The 21,572-nt window shown below is 46.2% G+C and overlaps 1 protein-coding gene and 1 long non-coding RNA gene across 6 annotated transcripts in view; one reads left to right on the top strand and one right to left on the bottom strand.

Moving 5' to 3' along the window:
- Positions 1–1,897: 1,897 nt before the first annotated feature.
- Positions 1,898–21,506, top strand: LOC117308949 (uncharacterized). Its single transcript, XR_012328120.1, has 4 exons — positions 1,898–2,401; positions 3,035–3,271; positions 20,850–20,946; positions 21,329–21,506. It is a non-coding gene; the product is annotated as an uncharacterized lncRNA (long non-coding RNA).
- Positions 7,168–21,572, bottom strand: part of LOC109548920 (uncharacterized) — a 56,675-nt gene continuing 42,270 nt past the window's right edge. Inside the window, exons 1-5 of one of the 5 annotated variants that reach the window (XM_033846007.2) lie at positions 15,533–15,841; positions 14,405–14,525; positions 12,197–12,235; positions 10,124–10,250; positions 7,168–8,824 (exon numbers count right to left, since the gene is read on the bottom strand). In XM_033846007.2, coding sequence (XP_033701898.1) covers positions 7,269–8,824; positions 10,124–10,250; positions 12,197–12,235; positions 14,405–14,482 — 1,800 coding nt within the window. In that variant the 5' untranslated portion in view covers positions 14,483–14,525; positions 15,533–15,841 and the 3' untranslated portion in view covers positions 7,168–7,268. Of the gene's footprint in view, positions 8,825–10,123; positions 10,251–12,196; positions 12,236–13,287; positions 13,382–14,404; positions 15,842–21,572 lie in introns of those variants that run through there. The other 4 variants (XM_073796319.1, XM_033846006.2, XM_033846008.2 and 1 more) reach the window with 4 other exon arrangements.

Below are 21,572 nucleotides of genomic sequence, written 5' to 3'. Positions count from 1 at the left end.
CTTCCCAGACAAGGGCTCAAACCCATGTCCCCTGCATTGGCAGGCAGATTCTTAACCACTTCACCACCAGGGAAGCCTCAACCCCATCATTATTGATCAACTCATGGCCATTCTTGTTTCACCTGTCCTCACGCATATAACTGGGTTGTGTTACTTATAATCCCAACATCTTGTCATTCAATGCCTAATCTCCTCAGAATGTACTTCCAAAACGTAAGGACTCTTTCATAATCCTAATAACTTTCAGACAAAATTTTGAGTTGTTAAAAATATATTTTCAGGACTTTCCTGGTGGTGCAGTGGTTAAGAATTTGCCTGCTAATGCAGGGGACACGGGTTCTATCCCTGGTCTGGAAAGATCCCACATGTGGCAGAGCAACTAAGCCCATGCACCACAACTACTGAGCCTGCGCTCTAGATCCCATGAGCCACAACTACTGAGCCCGTGTGCCACAACTACTGAAGACCACGTGCCTAGAGCCCATGCTCAGCAACAAGAGATGTCACCGTAATGAGAAGCCCGTGCTCTCTGCAACTAGAGAAAGCCAGCGCACAGCAACGAAGACCCAATGCAGCCAAAAATAAATAAATACATTTTAAAGTATATATATTTTTTCAGTGTTCAGTGTCTTTTTCAATTTTCCCAAAAATATGTTTGTTCTTTAAGGCAGTCAGATCCAAAATGGATCTATATGACTTTTAGTAGATGTATCTGGGAAGTCTCAATTCACTTATAGATATCACTTCATTTTTTAAAATTCTTGGGCCATTCATTTGTTGAAGTTGCTCTGTCGTTTGCCCATCAGAATTTGCCATGTTCTGGATTTGGGGTGCGTGTGTGTGTGTGTGTGTGTGTGTGTGTGTGTGTAAGTGTTCTCTGCCCTGGGCTGTGCTGTGCACCGTCCTTCCAGCGCCCCAAGTCCGCGCTGGAAAATCACCAGCTGGGGGCTCCCAGTCAGTCAGCCTAGCACCCTGGAGGAACGAACCTCTCTCACCTCCCCAGCTCGGACTTGCGCTCCCCCAAGAAGCTCACCCCACCCGGTTCCCCAGAGCTGACGATCTTGTCCACAAAACGTGCCCCCTCCACGCATCTCCGGAGCCCCAGCTCAGAACGAGGCTAACGATCTGCTCAGACATCCTTGCATGCAGCTTCCGAAAATTCTGCCGGAATTTGACAGTAACACTAATATCCTCACATAGGCCGAGAAAAATAATAATAAATGCGCTGTTTCCATTTAAAAAGTTTTACAAAACAAAACCCAGCATGGAAGTCGTTTATCCTAGTCTCTTATTTTGGACACCCCCGACTTTCTGCTTCCATACGCAGTGACAATCCTAGTATTGGTCGGGCCCGGGGGCTTGGGGCGAGGGGGTGAGGGTCTGCTTCCACCGTTCGCACTGAATTAGGACTAACATCGGAAATGGGGGTCGGGGCGCATTCCTTCCAGGACCGCGGCTTACCCCCTTGCAGTCATGGACCTGTTTCTTCTATACATGAGACCCAGAATTGTTCCGGCTCTCTTCCTACACTGGCAAAAAGGCGCCCCCACCAGACCCGGGGCACAAGGGTCCGCCTTGAACACGTGCGAGTATCCCGGGAGCTCTGCGCGGCCCTGTCTGCCTCGCCCTGCATCTTCTGGCGGGCTGTACCCGGGAGCGGCTCCCGCCTGTTCCTCCCCCAAATTAGGTAATGCCCAAAGGAGGTCTACGTCAGCAGGCTTCACGGACGTTCCTTGCCTTCTTGAGGGAGGTCATCCCCGAATTCGCTCAATTAGGGGGCTTCACGGGACCCTAACACCCCATTACTTAAACGCTCGTATGATAAAGGAACACAGGCAGACGGGCGGCAGGGGCTGCGAGAGAAGCGAGGGCGGCCAAGAGGGCGCAGATGTGTCCAGGCCCGCACGCCACCCCTCCGGCGCCGCGATGGTTTACCCCCGTGACGTAAGGTCTCATTCATAAACACTGTTATAAAGAGTGGAGGCGGTGCCGGGTGCTCCCCGCCTCTGGGCTGCTAGCTCCTCAGTCGGGGACCCAGCCGCCGGCCTGATGGGCAGGGACCGCGCCCCGCCCCGGCCCCGCTCCAGCCGCACCCTACCACCACCCTGAATTCTTCCGGCTTCAACGCACGCCACGCTTCAGCGCCCGCTACCCCCTGGCGTGCTACCACGTGGTGTCCTCCCGCTGCTGCATCGCTTTCCGGGCCGTGGACGGTTCCTCCTGCTGTCACTTCCTGGCCGAGTCCTCCGGCACTGGCTCTCCCGACCATGCGCAGGAAGGCTGGGCTCGCGGGACTCGCGGTTCGGCGTCCCTCCTTCGCCGGGGAGGGAGGCTGTCCCGGCCGGAGCATCCCGGTCCCGGGAGCCCTGGACTTGCTGGAAGCGCACGCACGCTTGTCCCGGTAAGAATGGTCCCTTTTCCGCGCCGGCTGTTTCGGAGCGCTCCGGCCCGCGCGCTGTGGCTTGTGTCCGGCGGGAGCCGAGCAAACGCGTGCCAAGCAGAGACTTGCTCACAGGACCCCGGCTCCCCGGGGAGACGGCAGAAAGTGGGCGCCCTCCCTCCGCTGGCAGCCTGGAGCAGGCAGGAGGGGCGGGGAGGAGGGGAAGCGGGCTGGTGGCAAGGCGGTTCACCGATAAAAAGCGAGTTCACTCGGGAAACTCTTGAGGGGCTCCTGCGTCAGTACAGAAGTCGAGTACATTTATAAGAACCCCCTTTCGAGCCGGTGATGCTGAGGGCATAATGGGAACGCAGTCGCAGGATGGAGGAGAAAGGCAGTGCGCGGCAGAATTCTTGGGAGGAAATGGGCGACCTTCCATTCAGGATGAAGGGACAGAATTCTTGGGAGGAAAGGGGGAGACTTTCCATCCAGGATGAGGGGACAGAATTCTTGGGAAGAAAGGGGGAGAGCTTCCATCGAGGATGAGGGGCATATAAAAAGAAATGAGCAGTCCAGGACAGTTTCTCCTCCCTCTCACTCCACCTGTATCCAGAACCTGCTTGGTCCCCTCAGCTTTCCCCTCCTGTTTCCTTCTAGGACTTGTGCATAGACCTGGCCGGCTCCAGTGCCAACCTCATCCCAAGGGTGACTGCCATCCGGACCAGCCCAGACCTGCAGTGGCTGGTACGGCCCACTGAGGTGTTCTTGGCAGCCCCATCACACAAGATTCCCCCACCCATACGGAGTTCTTCTGGCCTGGATGGGGGTTATCCCATGAAGACCATGGCAGGCGGCAGAACTCAGGGCGTTGGCAGGAAGGGCAAGATGGAACAGGTGAGGAGTCGGTGGTCACCTTCTCTCTGTAGGGAGGGCTGGGGTGGCAGCATTGGAGGAGATGGGGAGCACGTGGATAGAATGAGGCCACTGATGGAATTCACTACACATCCTGAACTGGCAACCCTGGCTCAAAGCCCTTTCCATCCCAAGTCAGACTCTGATAGTTCCACCCCAAGAAATAGCCTAATAGTTTATTCTTTAGTAGGTTCTTATCATGCTTGTAGACTGGGCTCTCCTTTCACTTGCTGAGGATCTTGTAAAAAAGAAAAATTTTCGTATCTATTTTAATACTTTCATTTGGTATGTGTATTTTCTAAAAAATGTCTTTTTATGGTCATATAGTTGATTTACAATGTTGCGTTAGTTTCTGGTGTACTGAATTGCTTTGCAGTACATCTATCAAAATATGAAAAAATATGTAAAATATATACATATATTTTACAAAATTATATATGTAAAACATATTCTTTCAGATTCTTTTCCATTGCAAGTTATTACAGGATAATGAATATGGTTCACTATGCTATACAGTAAATCCTATTGTTTATCTATTTATATATAGTGGTGTGTATCTGTTAATCCCATACTCCTAACATATACATCTTTATCCATTCATCTATAGATGGACACATGGGTTGGTTCCATGCCCTGGTGATTGTATATAGTGCTGCTATGAACATAGCAGTGCACTATATTTTCCAATTAGAGTTTTCTCCAGATGTATGCCCAGGAGTGGGATTGTTGGATCATATGACAGCTCTTATTTTTAGTTTTTTAAGGAACCTCCATACTGTTCTCCACAGTGGCTGCACCAATTTAATTCCCACCAACAGTGTAGAAGGCTTCCGTTTTCTCCACACCCTCTCCAGCACGTTATTTGTAGACTTCTTGATGATGGCCATTCTGACCAGTGTGACGTGGTACTTCATTGTAGTTTTCATCTGCATTTCTCTAATAATTAGTGATGTTGAGCATCTTTTCATGTGCCTGTTGGCCACCTATGTACTGCCAGGGAATTCCCATTTTGTCCATTTCTCGATTGGGTTGTTTTTTGTTAATTTTATTTTTTTGTTTTTTTTAATAAATTTTATTTTTATTTTTGGCTGCGTTGGGTCTTTGTTGCTAAGCACAGGCTTTCTCTAGTTGTGGCGAGCAGAGGCTACTCTTCATTGTGGTGCACAGGCTTCTCATTGCACTGGCTTCTCTTTGTTTTGGAGCATGGGCTCTAGGTGCATGGGCTTCAGAAGTTGCAGCATGCAGGCCCTACAGCACAGGCTCAGTAGTTGTAGGGCATTCATATTTGATTTGATATTAATTTCTTCTGCTTTCTCTGGATTTCTCTTTTCTTTTCCTAGTTTCTGAAGGTGGAATCTGAGTTCCTTGATTTGACACATTTTTTTCTATAAGTGTTAAATGTGGGATAAATTTTCCCTAAAGTACTGCTTAAGAAAACGCCAATAGGACTTCCCTGGTGGTCCAGTGGTTAAGAATCTGCCTGCCAATGCAGGGGACACAGGTTCGATCCCTGGTCCAGGAAGATCCCACATGTGGTGGATCAACTAAGCACATGTGCCACAACTACTGCGCCCACGCCCTGCAACTACTGAAACCCATGTGCTCTAGGGCCCACGTGCCACAACTGAGCCCATATGCTGCAACTACCAAAGCCCTCATGCCTAAAGCCTGTGTGTGCTCTGCAACAAGAAAAGCCACCACAACAAAGAGTACCCCCTGCTCGCTGCAACTAGAGAAAAGGCCACACACAGCCACAAGACCCAGCGCAGCCAAAAATAAATTTAATAAATTAATTTTAAAAAGAAAGAGAAAAGAAATCGTCAATAAAAGGAATGCTCTGGTGGTCTGGTGGTTAAGAATCCACCTTCCAATGCAAAGGACGCAGGTCCAATTCCTGGTCAGGGAAATAAGATCCCACATGCTGCAGGGCAACTAAGCCCATGCACCTCAACTACTGAGCCCACACACTCTGGAGCCCATGGGCCACAACTAGAGAAGCCTGTGCAACTAAGAGCCTATGCACCGCAATGAAAAGATCCTGCATGCTGCAGTGAATATCCTGCTTGCCACAACTAAGAGCCAATGTAGCCAAATAAATTAAAAACAAAAAAACAAAAAAGAAAACCCCAATAAACTGTTCCCTGCCTGGGCTGCTCCAACCCAGCCACCCTTCCAAGGCACTCACCAGGGAGTACTCTTGGTCTGGGCCTGCTCCAGAACAATAAGCAGCTGTCCTCCTTTTATTCTAACACAAATATTTTAATAATCAATCAAAGGTATAGTATTTCTAATAGCTCTTTTAAATAAATTTATTTATTTTTAATTTTGGCTGTGTTGGGTCTTCATTGCTGCAGGCAGGCTTCCTCTAGTTGCAGCAAGTGGAAGTTACTCTTTGTTGTGGTGCTTGACTTGCTCATTGTGGTGGCTTCTCTTGTTGCAGAGCACGGGCTCTAGGCATGCAGGCTTCAGTAGTTGTGGCACATGGGCTCAGTAGTCGTGGCTCATGGGCTCTAGAGTGCAGGCTTAGTAGTTGTAGTACATGGGTTTAGTTGCTTCGCAGCACGTGGGATCTTCTCGGACCAGGGCAGGTGGATTCTAAGCCACTGCACCACCAGGGAAGTCCCTCTAATAACTCTTTGTAGATGTTTATAAGATCAAGAAGGATTGCTTCTATCCTTAGTTTAATATCTAACTGTAATAGCTATGAAAAATTCAGAAATTGAAAAATTTTTTTTAAAGTTTCCATTCACTATATCAGTCTATGTAGAAAATACCTGGGGATGTTTAAGTCATACGAGACTTATAAACAGAAAACTAAAAAACATTGCTAACAAAAATTAATCTAAGATCTAAATAAAATAAGCTATCATGTTTATGAATTGGGACACTCAGTATGCCTTTCTAAATTAAAGATTAAATGCAATTCCAGTCAAAATCCTAGTTGGTTTTGGGGATGTTCAAATTCACAAGTGGATTCTAAAATTCACATGGAAAGGCAAAGGAGTAAGAATGGCCATAACAACTTTGAAAAAGAAAGTCCAAGGAGTACATCACCTTGATTTCAAGGCATATTAAAACAACAAATTATTCAACACATGAAAGGATTGACATAAATAAAGTAGATAAATGCAACAGAAGATAAAGTTCAGAAGTAAACATATACATATGATTGACCTTCAATGAGGATACAAAAGCAATTCAGTGGAGAAGGTATTTAAGTCAGTATCACTGCAGCAACTGGGTATCCATATTTTAAAAAGAACTTCCAAAAATGAACTAAATATGAATCATTTACATCAATAAAAAAAACTAAACTTTAAAGTTTCAGAAGGAAACATAGAAAAACTTCTGTCTTTAAATTTGGGAAACATTTTTCATTTATTGATAGAACACCAAAAGCATAAGCAGTAAAAGAATAAATGCACAAGTAAGACTCCATTAAAGCTGAAAACTTTTTCTCTGGAAAACCTACTGAAATGAGAAGACCAATTCTGGATGAAAATAATGTCAGATATTTCCATTAGAGAACCTTAATCAATAATCCATGAAGAAATGTCAAAACTCAGTAATTAAGATGACAAATCATATAAACAGAAATTTCAAAAAACTATGAATGAAATTATCACATGAAAAACCACTCAACATCATGTCAATAGGGAAATACTAGTTAAAATCACTAGATACCACTATACACCTCTTACATCACTGAAGTTAGAAAGCCTGACCATACCAAGTGTTGATAAGAATGTAAAGAACAGGAACTCACGTTCTGGTGCTTCTGGTAAGACTGTAACAGGATACTACCAGTCTACGAAAGTTTGGCTCCACGTAAGTTAAATTTTCACTTACTCTATGACACCTACTCTATATGCTGCTAGATATTAACTCAAGTGAAGGAAAGTTTAAGTCTGGAGGGCATTTCTCCAGTGTGAACTTTCTTGTTTTTTATGAGCCTGGAGCTGCCTGCAAGGAACTACACTCAAGGTTTTCCTCTAGTATGGATTCCCTGGTGGGCAATAAGACCTCTTCTATAGACAAAGGCTTCTCCACATTCACTGCACATATAAGGCCTTTCTCCAGTATGGATTCTCTGGTGGACAACAAGACTTCTTCTGTAGACAAAGCCTTCCCCACATTTATTGCATGTGTGAGGCCTTTCTCCAGTGTGGATTCTCTGGTGCTCAAGAAGACTTGTTTTGTAACTGAAAGGCTTGCCACATTCATTGCAATTAAAAGGCTTTTCTCCAGTGTGGACAGTTTGGTGCCGAACAAGTGAATACTTGAGCTTGAAGGCTTTCCCACACTGATTACACTCATAGGGTTTTTCTCCAGTGTGGATTCTCTGGTGCTCAACAAGTTTAATTTTGACCTTGAAAGCTTTCCCACATTCACTGCACTCATAAGGCCTTTCTGCAGTGTGAACATTCTGGTGTTTACTGAGGGCAGAGCTGCTTGTAAAGAACTTCCCACATTTACATCCATAAGCCTTTTCTCCAGTATGACTTCTCTTATGCACAACAAGACTTCCTTTGTAGACATAGGCTTTCCCACATTCACTGCACATATAAGGCTTTTCTCCGGTGTGGATTCGCTGGTGATCAAGAAGCCTTTTTTTGAAGACGAATGACTTCCCACATTTGCTACACTCATAAGGCTTTTCTTTTCTCCTCTGATGCACAAGGAGGTTTTTTTTGTAAAGGAAGGGCTTCCCACATTCACTGCTCTTATGAGAACTTTCTCCAGTGTGGACTTTTTGGTGCCTAACAAGTGTATCCTTTTGAAGGAAAGCTTTCCCACATTGATTACACTCATAGGGTCTTTCTCCAGTGTGGATTCTCTGGTGCTCAACAAGTTTATATTTGTGGGCAAACACTTTCCCACAATTAGGGCACTCATGAAGCCTTTTTCCTATGTGAACCTTCCTATGGTGAGTAAGACTGGAGGTGAGTCTAAAGAACTTCCCGCAGTCACTGCACTCATAAGGTTTTTCACCAGTGTGAACTCTCAGGTGCTCCATGAATTTATACTTCTTACTGAAGGCTTTGCCACATTCATTGCACTCATAATGCCCTTGCCCAGGGTGAGAGACCTCCCTGCTCTGCCTGCTTCTACCTGGGTGCTCTCCATCGTGGGACGGCTGGTGATGGGGAAAGCCCAAGCTTCTTAGGAATGCCTTCTCAACCTCTCTGCATGTGAACATATTGTTGGGTAAAAAGACTTTGCAGCTTGTCATAAGCAAGGCTCCATTTTCCTCGCTTCTGAGGTGTTTCTCTCCACTGGGCTGCTTCTGGTGATGTTGTAGGTGAGAAGTGAACATTTTCCCACAGACCCCAGAAGAGGATGGTTTCAGCCCAGAATGCACTCCTTGGTGCTCAGCCAGGTACAAAACACATTTCTCTACCAGGGCACCCATATCCAAAGTAAGAGTCTTCAGGATAGATCTGTCTGGATTTGGATTCCTGTCTTGTGTCACTAGTTCTACAGAAACACATTGTTCAGAAGCAGCCTCCTCAGTACCTACTGCACACCAACACCCTGAAAGCACAAAAATGCTGATAAACTGTATGGAGACATTGGTGGTACAGGAGTCTACTACAAATTTGTGCATGACACATGTAGGTATAAGCCCATGGGTTTGTTATTAAAACAAGGGAGGAAGGGTCAAGTGGTAGAAGGGGATACTGTGCAATACTAGGGCTCTGATGGTCACAGAATAGGAAATGTCTCAAACCCGCAAGAACACAGGATACCAGGATGTCACGCCGTGCTGAGAGGAGAGGCTAGAACAACCCACTCCTCGGCCAATGGCTTTCAGCAGGACTTTCTGGTGGTGACAAGGGTCAGCTCTGTAGAATGCGTGTCTCAATCCAGGAAAATGCAATTACACCTGACTATCAGTATTCAAAGACAATATAAGTAAACATGTATCTCTCATGATACATTAACGATATGCATATACAATATACAAAATACATAAAATTGGAGAACAGTGCAAACAGGGGGAAAGGAGAGGTGTGGAGGACACTAAGGTGGAAAACAGGAGTCAGAAATCACAGTAGAAATGAAAAGTGGGCAAAGTGTCAAAATGGGGAGAAGTGGAAGAAAGAAATTAAGTATGAGCATGATGAGTCTTGACGCTGAAAGAGGAGAGAGCAAAGGACATTTCCCTGTAGGATTAGAACTCATCAATGATATCATGCCTTCCTACAGCTCCTGCTCACCAGGCTCAGGATGTAATTAACCCTCGTCCTATGACTAGACAGGGGCCTACCTCGTCAGGCACCCAGGGTTGCCTCCAGCTTTCAGCTCAGGCTGGGTGACTATGAGCCCTACCAGATCAAACTCCTCAGAGGAAAATAGGGCCATTAGGAGAAAGACACTGGCCCAGAGTGAACCAACCAATGACAGATTTCAGGAAAAAAAATGTATCACTAGAAGAACCTTAAGGAGTCGTGCAAAAATAATCTAGGGTTGACCACAAATGCTGACCATGTAAGTGTCTGTAATTCCTGACACAGGCAGTGCAAAAAAAGGGTTAGAATGTGTGACACGGATCTTGCACACATCTGAACAGTTAACACACCTAGCAGTGGCAAAGCTAAGTGGCATCAGCTGGACAGGCTTCAAGCCTCTGAGACCAAAGTCTTCTGTAAAAGGCTTCAGAGCCTATGGTACAGGGCTGAACACACACAGGGTGGGGGAATGCAGCTCAAGTGCCAGGAAATCAGGGAAGTAAGCAATGTCCAAGGTCCAGGCTGGGAAGGATGGAGTGAGCCATGCAAAAAGAAGGGCAGAGTCCCATACGGGGCAATGGTGTGGAACAGGGGTCCTTACCCAGGGAGGCTATAAGTGACAGGTTCTCCAGCATCACGTCACAGTACAGGAGTCTCTGAGCATCGTTAAGGAGATCCCACTCCTCCTGGGAGAAGGACACAGCCACATCCTCAAAGATCACATGGCCCTGTCATGAGGGGGACAAGTGAGTTCACAGCAGCCTCTGCAACCAGGACCCCAGATCATGGTCGTCTACCCCAGTGACCCAGCTCAGAGGACACACCAGGTCCTCATGTCACAGGAACCTGCTAGAATTACATCATTCAGTTAAAAAAGAGAGGGAGACAAGCAGTCTCACAGATGCTTTGGGGCTGCCACACAAAACCCCAGCCACTCTCCTCAGAGTCGACTCTCCTGAGATCAAACAGACCATCCCACATACAATGACACTTGTCCTCAGCCCCCTGGAGTAAAGTGTGGGGATAAAGGCCCTGAGTCCATGCTCACACTCCCTCCCTCTCCATTGCCCAGCCCTGCAGGTTCACAACTCCCTCATGTGCCCGACCGTGACCCCCACGCCACCACCTCAGCCTCAGGCCTTCGGCACCTCACTCTGTTCCCCATGTGCCACCCAGCACTCAGTGCTTCCCCAGGCCTCTGTGGGACCCGCTGCTACAGGTGGTCCCAGCACTTTTTTCCATACCCCCACAAGGCCTTGATCCCTGTTCCCACATCAGCACCCAGACATTGTGTGGGGTCAGATGCCCAGAGCCCTAGTCCTCCACAGTGTCCCACGTGCTGACCCCGCAGCACTCACCCCTTCCTCTCTCTGCTCCTCTGTTTCCAAGCCCCGCCCCCCACCCCCCAGCCAAGCCCAAGACGCTGTCCCAGCTGCTCTCATCTGCCCTCAGCTGTTCTGTCATCCAGTCTCACACTCTTCAGGTTCCAACCACTGTCATCACAAAACTTTGAACCTGTGGAGGGGAAACAATGCCCCAGGCCTTACCTCCCTGTCATCTGACCTCCATTCCTGCTTTGCTCTGAATCCATACCTTATCCACCCTTTCAAATCCTGTGCCACGACAAGGACTTCCCCTGAGGCCACTTGCACCCCCCCCACACTCATGGTCACTGCACTGCCTCATCCATCTTAGTGATGACAGCCACCCCTGTCCCTGTGCCCAGGGAGATGAGCCAGTCCACGGAGAACACCCTCCCCACCCTACAACTTTCATGGAACCCACACATGACCTGAGGGCCTGGAATCTGACATGGTCCACATGCCATCCACCTGCTAAGGGGTATCTTCAATCCTGAACCCCACCTTCCCTGAACTCCAGGTGTGTTTCCAATGGCCCAGTTGACACCTCCTGTGAGACACCCCAACAATATCTCAGACTCAGCATGGGGACACAGAACTCTGGAGATTCCTTCTGTCCATTACTCCTACTTTTGACTTCCCGTCTCAGACATGGCGTCCCCACCATCACTTAGAGGCAAACATCCTGGGGTCATGTCAGACTATTCTTTCTCATCCTGTACAGCAGAAAGTCAGGTGTACCACCAATGAGATTGAGAAACTCACTTCCTCTCCTGCTACAGAGCCATTGCCAGGATCCAGCCACAATCGACATTCAACAGGACTGTGCCTTCCACTGGACCCCTGGCTCCTTTGCACCCCACCCCCACTACCACCACCATCTTCCTCCTCTCTGCAGGCAGAGCAGCCTCTTCAGACCCAGCGTCAGATCACTTCCCTCCTCTGCGGCCAACATGGCATGGACCCGCCCCTTCAGGAGAGGCCCAGCTCCTCAGGCTCCCATCCCAGGAATGACTCATGACTTCAGTCTTTATCAGCCCAAGTCATGGGTCCTGCAGTTCCCTGAACATTCCCCTCTCAGTTTCATCTCCAGGCTGTGCCCAAGGACATGTCACCACTTGACCTTCTCCACTGGACACATGGGAACACCTCTGTACAACTTCTGCCTTGATTAATGATCCTGTGCCTGAGATGATGCCAGGGTCCAGACCTAAGGGTCTATAATCCCAGGACAACACTGTCTCCTATATCTGTGTGTCAGGACCAGGGGTAGGGATGACGTCTGGGTAGGTACAGGGGCTTCTTCCACTTACCTGTCCAGGGACCATAAATGCTGCTTCTACCATGGGAACCTGTGAAAAGAGGGAGTATCTGAGATAAAGGTGATTATGGTGAGGATGTAAAGGCTGAGCTGTTTCTTCCCTTCCTTTTCCTGGACATGAGTCATCTGAGGCTGACCTCTGACCTCAGATCCTCACTCTTCAGAACTATAGCTTGACAACTCGATAGCCTTAGACAAAGACTCAATGTCCTTGGGACTTCCCTGGTGGTCCAGTGGTTAAGACTTCAAGCTTCCACTGCAGGGAGCCCAGGTGCCATCCCTGGTTGGGGAACTAAGATCCCACATGCCGTGTGGTGTGGCAAAAAGAACCCACTCACCCTCTTTGAGTCTCAGTGTCTTCATGTAAACGGCAACACTTAGGATGTCTGTCTCATAATGTGTACATACCAAATGCATTATTACCTCTCCCATGGTAAGATTCAGCTATTACAGAACACAGGATTAAGATTTCTATAAATGTTTTTGAAAATTACGTTTTTCTTACATGTCTTTCAAGGCTTTCTGAGACAAAGTATCTTTTCTCAACCACCAATTATCTAATTTTATGACACCACCCTGGTGCCCTACAATTCATTCCTATTATTACACTACCTGAAATTAGTGATAGAATCCACTGGTTTAAGGCATCAGGCCAATAAACTGCCCTCTTTTGAGAAACCAGTTCCGATCCCTGGTCCCCAGGCTACCAGGACTTCTGTCCCACTTGGCTACAAATTCAGGGTTTCCCATAAACCCCTCCTCGGTTTTGATAATTTGCTGAAATGACCCATGAAGTTAGGAAAACACTTTTCTTACTTTTTCCGGTTTACTGTAATGTATACAATTTAGGAACAGTCAAATGGAAATGACGTCTACGTCAGGGTGGGGGAGGTAGAGGGCATCAGGGGTTTCCAGGCCCTTTCAGTACATGCCACCCTTCCAGCACTTCCACAATTTCAATGTGTTCACCAATCTGAAGGAACCTTGAACTTCATTGTTCAGCAGTTTTTATACTTAATCTCCAGGTCCCCTCAGATCCTTAGGAGTTGCCGGGTAGGTCTGGGAGTTGAAACTTCTACTCACTTGTTTTTTCTAGAGAGCAGTCCCATCCTGAGGGTATCTGGAGAATCCACCCTATGTCACTTCATTATAATAAACTTCCACGTGATAAAAAGGGCTAGTTGTGAATAACAAAAACAGTCCTAATTCCCAGGCAATTCTAAGGGGTTCAGAGCTCTATGTGAAGAACTCAAGACAAAACCTAAACATATATATTATTATAACACAGATATATATTCTCATTTTAAGCAGTTATTACTTGCTTACACAAGATTAACTTGCCAAATCTATACATTTTTAACCTTGTAGTTTCCTGGGAGAGCTGAGGCACGTGTGCCCTTGACTGGGCCTGGGCTGCTCCACCAGCATGGCTGACATTTTTCTGACTCCACAAGGAGTGGGCAGTCGGCTGAGTGTTCAGAACAGTGAATCTATACAATCTCACAACTCCTTCTCCATCTCCATCTCAGGCAAGGCTCCTTACTCCTTATACCCTTGCTTCCCCAGAAAGCCCTGGAACCACAGGACCCTCCCATCTTCAGGCAACCTCAGAAAGTCCCACCCAGTTTGCCCTGCCCTCCAACCCCAGGTCTCTCTACTTTGATCTGAGGTCTCCTTGCACAGAAAAGTGACAAGACTTTCCCTCCTAAATTTGAGTCCAGACATGGCCAGAGTCCAGGACTTAGGCTGTCACCACATGGACATTACTGAGCTAGCGACCTCCTCCCCCAATTCCAGATTAGGGACTCCAGCAGCCCCTGTGTCACCAATTGGCCCCGACTGTTAACTCCTTACTTTTTTTTTTTGGCTGCCCCACACAACTTGCAAGATCTTACTTAGTTCCCCCGCCAGGGGTTGAACCCAGGGCCACAACAGTGAAAGCGCCAAGTGTTAACCACTGGACCACCAGGGAACTCCCTCCAAAATCCAATTTTAATCTCTCCCTGACATGTCTTCCAGATGCTCAGCCAAAAGAAAATCTTTATTGTCCTTTACTCTGTCCTTTTGCTTAGAACAACATTCATTGCCAATTATCTTGCAGATTTATTATGAACCTTATTAGTTGTATTCCTTTGTAAAAAATTAATAAACAGAAACCTCAGTTAGAGTTGGCACACCAGAAGGGGGAGCCCTTACTGACCTGAGACAATAACAGTATCCAAAAGGAAGAAGACGACTCTCTTCTCTCCTGGAAAGGACTCAGGCAACGAAAAGCCATGGACTCTGGTGACTATAGCCCTTCTAACTTCCCTCTTTAATCTCTATAAAAGTGTTAGTTCATCATGGCCGCACATCTCAATTGCAATTCCCTGATGATCCCGAAAAAAACTCATCTTTGCAGAAGAAATAGCTGGGAGGCTATTTGTTTCAGGTCAATAAGTTCCATAGGCACCACTCTGGTCCAGAAACCTACTTACTCTCTGGAGTGGAATGCACTAGGCTCTCCCAGGTCTCCCTGCCTCCACCCTCAGCTCCCCCTTCCCAGTCTGTTCTCCCCTGAACAGCCTCTGAAATACTTTAAAACTAACTCAGTGTGTCTTCCTGATTTATTCACAACCCTCCATGACTTCCAAAATGCCGACTGTTGGCCCAGAAGGGCTCATACGACTCCTCCATAATGCCACGTCTCTGAAGAAGGGACTCCAACCCCAGGTTTCCAGAATGTTCCCGGCTCTTGTGACTCTCCAAGGATTTGCACGTGCCAAGCCCCCAGCCTTTAACACTGTCCACACGGCCTGTCAGAAATAGGGCCACCACACACGCACACCTAAAGTTCTGGAGACAGGGGCCTGAACCGCAGTGCCCTGAACAGGAGACCCTCATTGGAGGCTTGAGGATTCGGGTCAGGATCTGGGGGGCCCCAACAGTCACCTAGGTCGTGTAAGGTCTGTTGGCCCGGGTGAAAGGAGGCCCGGGGGGTAAGAGTAAACATCGACCAGTATGAGGTAGGAGAGGCATTGGGACATAACGACCTCACCTGTTCTGGGAATCAACAAGAGACTCTAACTTCCCGCCCAGAAAACAATGGGGCTGATGGGAAGGGAAAATGGGCTTACGCCCCACAACAGACCAACCAACACCTGGCCCTGCTGTATCCTCACCAAATAAGGAATTACCCTGTATAGCAAACCACCCCCTCCCCTTGCAAGCCGCCTTCTGCTTTTACCCCAATAAAAATCCCTCTCATCCAGTACTGGGCGCGACTTCTCTGACCCCTTTCTCTCGGACCAGTGAACCTCGCCCGGGAGCGCTCCCTAATAAAGCTCACTTGAAGCTTTCCTCTGTTTCGCGGTGCCGTTTGTTAAGATCCGACCTTACAGGTCGGGTCTTGTAGCCCGCTGGTTGCCGTAGGACCCGTTGAGCGCGGCGGGATAATGGTGGTAACGTGGTCCGAATATTCCGGAAGCAGGTTCCGCATCCCGCTCACTCCCGCGGAGTGTGGACGGCGTCCCCTCGAGCTTTTTCCAGTTTCCGTTACCTGGGCTGCACCTAGTGATCTAGAGCTTTGGGTCCTGCAAACGCAGGAAAGTCCCCAAACCGCCGCCAACAGAAAGACACCGGAAGTTCCGTCCCCTCGTATTTCACAATCCCGGAAGAACCTCTGTTTGGGGCCTTCATTGGTGCGGAGAACAAGCCGATCCGCGCACAGTCTTCTAGGTAATGTAGTTCCCCTCAAGCCACCGAGTGCGGTGCGGACTAGACCCACCCCCAACCTGTTTGGGCATTAATGGGCCAAGTAGGTGCGGGAAGGACAAATTAAAAACGCGTCAAGGGATTTCCCTGGCGGTAAAGTGGGTAAGACTCCGGGCTTCCACTGCAGCGGGGGCGGGTTCGATCCTTAGTCAGGGAAATAAGATCCCCCAAGGTGCATGGCGCGGCCAGGAAAAAAATGTATTTACAGCACCTGAAACTAAGGGAACCTTAGTTTCGACTATATTTCAAATTAAAAAAAATAAATAAATAAAACACATAAAATTAGACCCAGCAAAACCTGCATCCACATTTATAAAATTCTGCTTTAGCTCGTATTTCTCAGCATAAAACTTTATATAGGATTAGAAAAAAATGCATTCCAGTTGTGAAAAGACTGAGACAAGCCACAGTCCTTATTTGTTGTTTTTGTTTCTTTATGAAAATCTTGGAAGAGTTTTCAAGTAAGAAAAATCAATTCAATAAGATTTTGGAATGAAAAAGGGAATTATATGCAAAAAAATATCTCGGTGTGCTTCATTATTGTCTAAAATAATAACTACATAAAGTTAGATAACATTAGTCTATCGTTGATACTGTCCACCTCAGTAAACCTGAGAGGCAGTAATCAAGCACAACACATTTACTTGGGATCACAGAATTGCAATTCGGGACACGCATTCAAGTAGCAACCCAAAAGGTATTCTGCTAGGGAGTAAAATACAGGGGATTTTAAATGCAAAGAGAGTTTTGTATTACAGAATTTTAATTGGAATTGGAGGCAGAAGTTAGTCTTGGTTGAACAGGATTATGTACTAAGACTATCACTAGAGGGAAGTAATAGTCCATTAGTGTGACAAGTTGCAAGTGTTATTGCAGAGTCCTTGGAATATTTGCAGGTTGGCTCAGATCAAAAGTTCATGGTTTCACCAGGTGGGGAGGTGCAGGATGTCCACTAATTAATAGCCTCCCAGCTCCACGTTAAAACCCCTTGACATCAGTGATTCCACTTTATTTCACATTCTACAACACTATTAATTTGTCATGCCTTGCAGGAGTTCTCAAAGCAAATATAAAAATTTTCATAGCATATGCACAAACTATATGATAATAGCAGGCTTCTTTTATTTAAAAAAAATTAAAATTGAAACAAGAAAAAAACCCTTTAAGAAGATATTGAGCTACCTATAATTTTAAAAGAGTTAATATATAAATAATAAATTCAATAAGTACTACTATTTTTTTAAGTACTACAAATTAAAAAGAGGAAGATTTAAAACCTGAGAAGGCAATATTCTTTTTTTTTTTGGCCCCACTGCCCGGCTTGCATGATCTTAGTTCCCCGCATAGGGATTGAACCCAGGCCCACGGCCGAGTCCTAACCACTGGACCACCAGGGAGCTACTGAAGGCAACATTCTTTTTGTTTTTAAATTTATTTATTTTATTGATTTATTATATTTGGCTGTGCTGGGTCTTCGTTGCTGCGTGCAGGCTTTCTCTAGTTGCAGAGAGCGGGGGCTACTCTGTTGCGGTGCGCGGGCTTCTTGTTGCGGTGGCTTCCCTTGTTGCGGAGCACGGACTCTGGGCACATGGGCTTTAGTAGTTGCAGCATGTGGGCTCAGTAGTTGTGGCTCACAGGCTTCAGTAGTTGTGGCTCGTGGGCAATAGGCACGCGGGGTCTGTAGTTGCAGCTCACAGGCTTAGTGGCGCCACAGCATGTAGGATGTTCCCGGACCAGGGATCGAAACCGTGTCCCCTGTATTGGCAGGCAGATTCTTAACCACTGTACCACCAGGGAAGTCCTTAAATTTATTTATTTATTTATTTATTTATTTATTTTTTCGGTACGCGGGCCTCTCACTGTTGTGGCCTCTCCCGTTGCGGAGCACAGGCTCCGGACACGCAGGCTCAGCGGCCATGGCTCATGGGCCCAGCCGCCCCGCAGCATGTGGGATCCTCCCGGACCGGGGCAGGAACCCGTGTCCCCTGCATCGGCAGGCGGACTCTCAACCACTGCGCCACCAGGGAAGCCCCCTAAATTTACTTTTAACATAAGCCCCACCATATAATTTTTCCGGCAAATTTGTTCAATATATTATCCTTTCCCCCTTACATGCCTTTGGCAACTTTACAGGAAATAAATTGACATTATTAGGGTTTGTAAATATCTACATTCTCTACGCTTTCCCATTGCTCTAAAGTTAGTGTAGATATACAGTAAATTCTTAAATAAGAAGAAAAATATTTTCATATTTCTTGTTTTCAAAACATCCTTCATTCTGCTCAGCCAGCTGGTAAGTGTCTGTGTCCAGCCCTAACTCAGATCCTAATTCTGTTCCGAACGCCCATCAACCTCCTCAATCCAAAGCGTCCACTTGAATGTCTTAAACACACCATGAACTCATCATGAATAACAGAAATTCATTTCCAATTTCAGTGAATAGTCTTGCCATCCAAACAAGTTTGAAATTCAGATTCATCCTTTGGCCTTAATACTCCACATACAATGTTAAGAAATTGTGACTGTATCACATAAGCCTGTTCTGATGTCTGGGTATCTCTCTTTTGTGTTTGGTTTCCAATGTTATTAGCGTTTCTCTCCAGGTACCAAGTTTCCATGCATCTTTTATCTATTGTATTTTTATCTATTTCATCTATTGTATCAGCATGCACTGATGTCGTTAATTATTTTATAAGCTGTTGAAACATTTCACCTACTTCTGCTATTTCTGCATTTATTAGCTAGAAATCCTCTGTAAAGAAGAGTTTTTCCATAATCTTCCGTTCAGTTACCTCAAAATACAGTTTGTAAAGATCAGGGAGGCAAGAGCTTGATCCCTCAACTCTAGCAATTTTTCAGGATAATTATTTGGACAACTAACGTCATGCTCAAATAATAATGAAATGTTTATCTCAGGGATAAGGTGTCCCTGTTGCACACATACTAAGACTGTGATCGTGGTAGGCACTCTCCTAGTAGGAAAAAACATTTAGTAAGTGGCTCTTCTTTTCAGATAAGTCTCTTATTTTATTTTGTTATTTAAAAAAATATTTATTTATTTATTTAGGCTGTGCCCTGTCTTAGTTGCAGTGCGTGGGATCCTCGTTGTGGCATGTTTAGTTGTGGCATGCGGGATCTTTTTTAGTTGTGGCATGTGGGCTGTTAGTTGCAGCTTGCAGACTCTTAGTTGTGGCATGGGAACTCTTAGCTGTGGCATGCATGCGGGATCTAGTTCCCCGACCAGGGTTCGAACCCAGGCACCCTGCATTGGGAGCAGGAAGTACCCACTGGACCACCAGGGAAGTCCATCTTATTTTATTTTATTATTTATTTATTTATTTGGCTGCGCCATGCAGCAAGCAGGATATTAGTTTCCCTCCCAGTGATCGAACCCATACCCCCCACATTGGGAGTGCTGAATCTTAAGCACTTGACTGCCAGGGAAGTCCCAGATAAGTCTCATATTTTAAAATTAATTTTATCTGTTTTAGTCCATTCGAACTGCTGTAAGAAAACATCATATACTGGGTGGCTTATAATCAACAGGCATTTATTTCTCACAGCTCTGGAGGCTGGAAGTCCAAACTCAAGTTTCCCATGGATTCAGTGTCTGGTGAGAGCCCACTTCCTGTTTCATAGAAAGCCTCCTTTTTCTTGCCATGTCCTCACATTGTAAAAGCAGTGAACTTTCCGGGCCCTCTTTTATAAGGGCACAGTTCCTTTCATGAGGGTAGAGCCCTTCTGACCTAACCACCTACCAAGTATCCTATGTCCTAATATCATGACATTAGGCATTAGGTTTTGAACATAAGAATTGAGGGGAAAACAAACATTGAGACCATAGCAGTATCTATTTCAGGAAATTGAGTTAGAAATATATGGAAAAAATAGTTGGACTTGTTGGGGTTTCAACAGAAACACTGAGATGTACTCATGCAGGAAAGAATTATTTTGTGTGGGAAACAGGCAGAATACCACATCATCTACTTCCGACTTGGCATCCTGACAGATATCCATTTCCCCTGTCATGATCTTGGCTTAACTCTTTTTTAATTGTTCCTTGATTGCACATACTGAAGCCTACAAAATTATCTCTGAAGCTTTGAGCTACATAGAGTTAAAGAGCAGTGCAGTTTATTGGGAATTCCCTGGCAGTCCAGTAGTTAGGACTTGGCACTTTCACTGCCATGGCTCCAGGTTTGATCCCTAGTCGGGGAACTAAGATCCCCGAAATCCGTGCAGCCCGGCCAGAAAAAAAAAAAAAAGCATGCAGTTTGTGACTGAATGACATTGCAGTGTGTGCTTTCAGGTTTTCCTTTGTGTTCCTGTTGGCTGAATGCAGTCTACAAAACAATATCTCCCTTTAAAGGGAATACCTCTTCAAAAAACAGAAGAGACAAAATAAAGATACTTGGATAATAACATATGCTTAAAATTATAATTTATGTCAAAGCACCCTCATTTAAAAAAAATCTACCCTATATTTTCCCAACTTACTTTTGATGAACTTCATCAATTTATTTAAAACTTTATAGAAAAGATTTCACTACTGTCCATCTTTTTTAGGGACACCAACCTCTTCCTCCCCAACATCCCAGTAATGGCCATGTGTGAAGCCCTTTCTCTCTTGACTCTGAGCAAACATAGTGAAACTGAGAAAACTGATTGTAAAGCTTCCATCCACATGTATTTGAAAAGAAACAAGATAATGTTTATTAGTTTGCGGCTATGAGTGAAGGTACTTTGTATCTGAGTGATATCATATCATGTGTTACTCCCCCATATGGTGAAGAGAGAAATAAGTCCCACTTGTGGGGTCTTTATGGAGCACTACAACACAGTTGTGGAAATTGTACCCTTAGAGGCATATAAAGGATTTATTATATTCACAGGTCCTAGGAGAGACTGGCATGCCACCTCACACAGGAGCCATATAGGAGGAGCACCTGGAGAGCATCCTCAACGAAGCAGAAGAGTGGGGCCCCCTAGGTAAGTGCCATTACTGGGGATCAGGGCGGAGTACCCAGGCAGAAGTCATGGGGGGATTTCATTGGTGGGTTGGAATGTCACTAAGTCATGGGAGGACAAGAAGGGGAACTTGAGTTGGGGCCACAGCCTCATCACTCTGGTGTACCCAGTCACCCGGGGTGGGGTGGTGGGGTGGGGATGTGCTCACAGCCAGTATGTGGGGATGTTGAGGCAGCAGAATACGAACATTAAAAAATTTACAATACAGTATGTCCACTTGTTATGTTCCGAGCATCTTAAATGACAAGACGCAAAAAACACAACAGGGAAATCTGGATCGTTCCCTTTAGGAACATCCCATGCCTCGCCTCCTTCATTAGAGCCTCTGCATTTCCTTTGCCAGCTCCTCTCCAGGCCTCTGGACCCCAGGCTCCTAGAAGAAACAGAGACAGCCTCTCCCGGCCGGCTGCAGAACAAGAACTACGCTACCACGCGCGCCACAACCAGAGAAGCCCGCGGGCCCCAATGAAGACGTAGCGCACAATGAATGAATGAATGAGTGAATAAATAAAATAATTTTTAAAAAGGAATCACACTACCCAGTAGGCTGTGCTTTGCGGGATGGCTGTGAGGGCCGGAATGATGGC

Source organism: Tursiops truncatus, chromosome 19 (genome assembly GCF_011762595.2).
Source record: "Tursiops truncatus isolate mTurTru1 chromosome 19, mTurTru1.mat.Y, whole genome shotgun sequence".
NCBI classification, from domain to species: domain Eukaryota; kingdom Metazoa; phylum Chordata; class Mammalia; order Artiodactyla; family Delphinidae; genus Tursiops; species Tursiops truncatus.
This window is presented reverse-complemented; position numbering and strand designations above follow the sequence as displayed.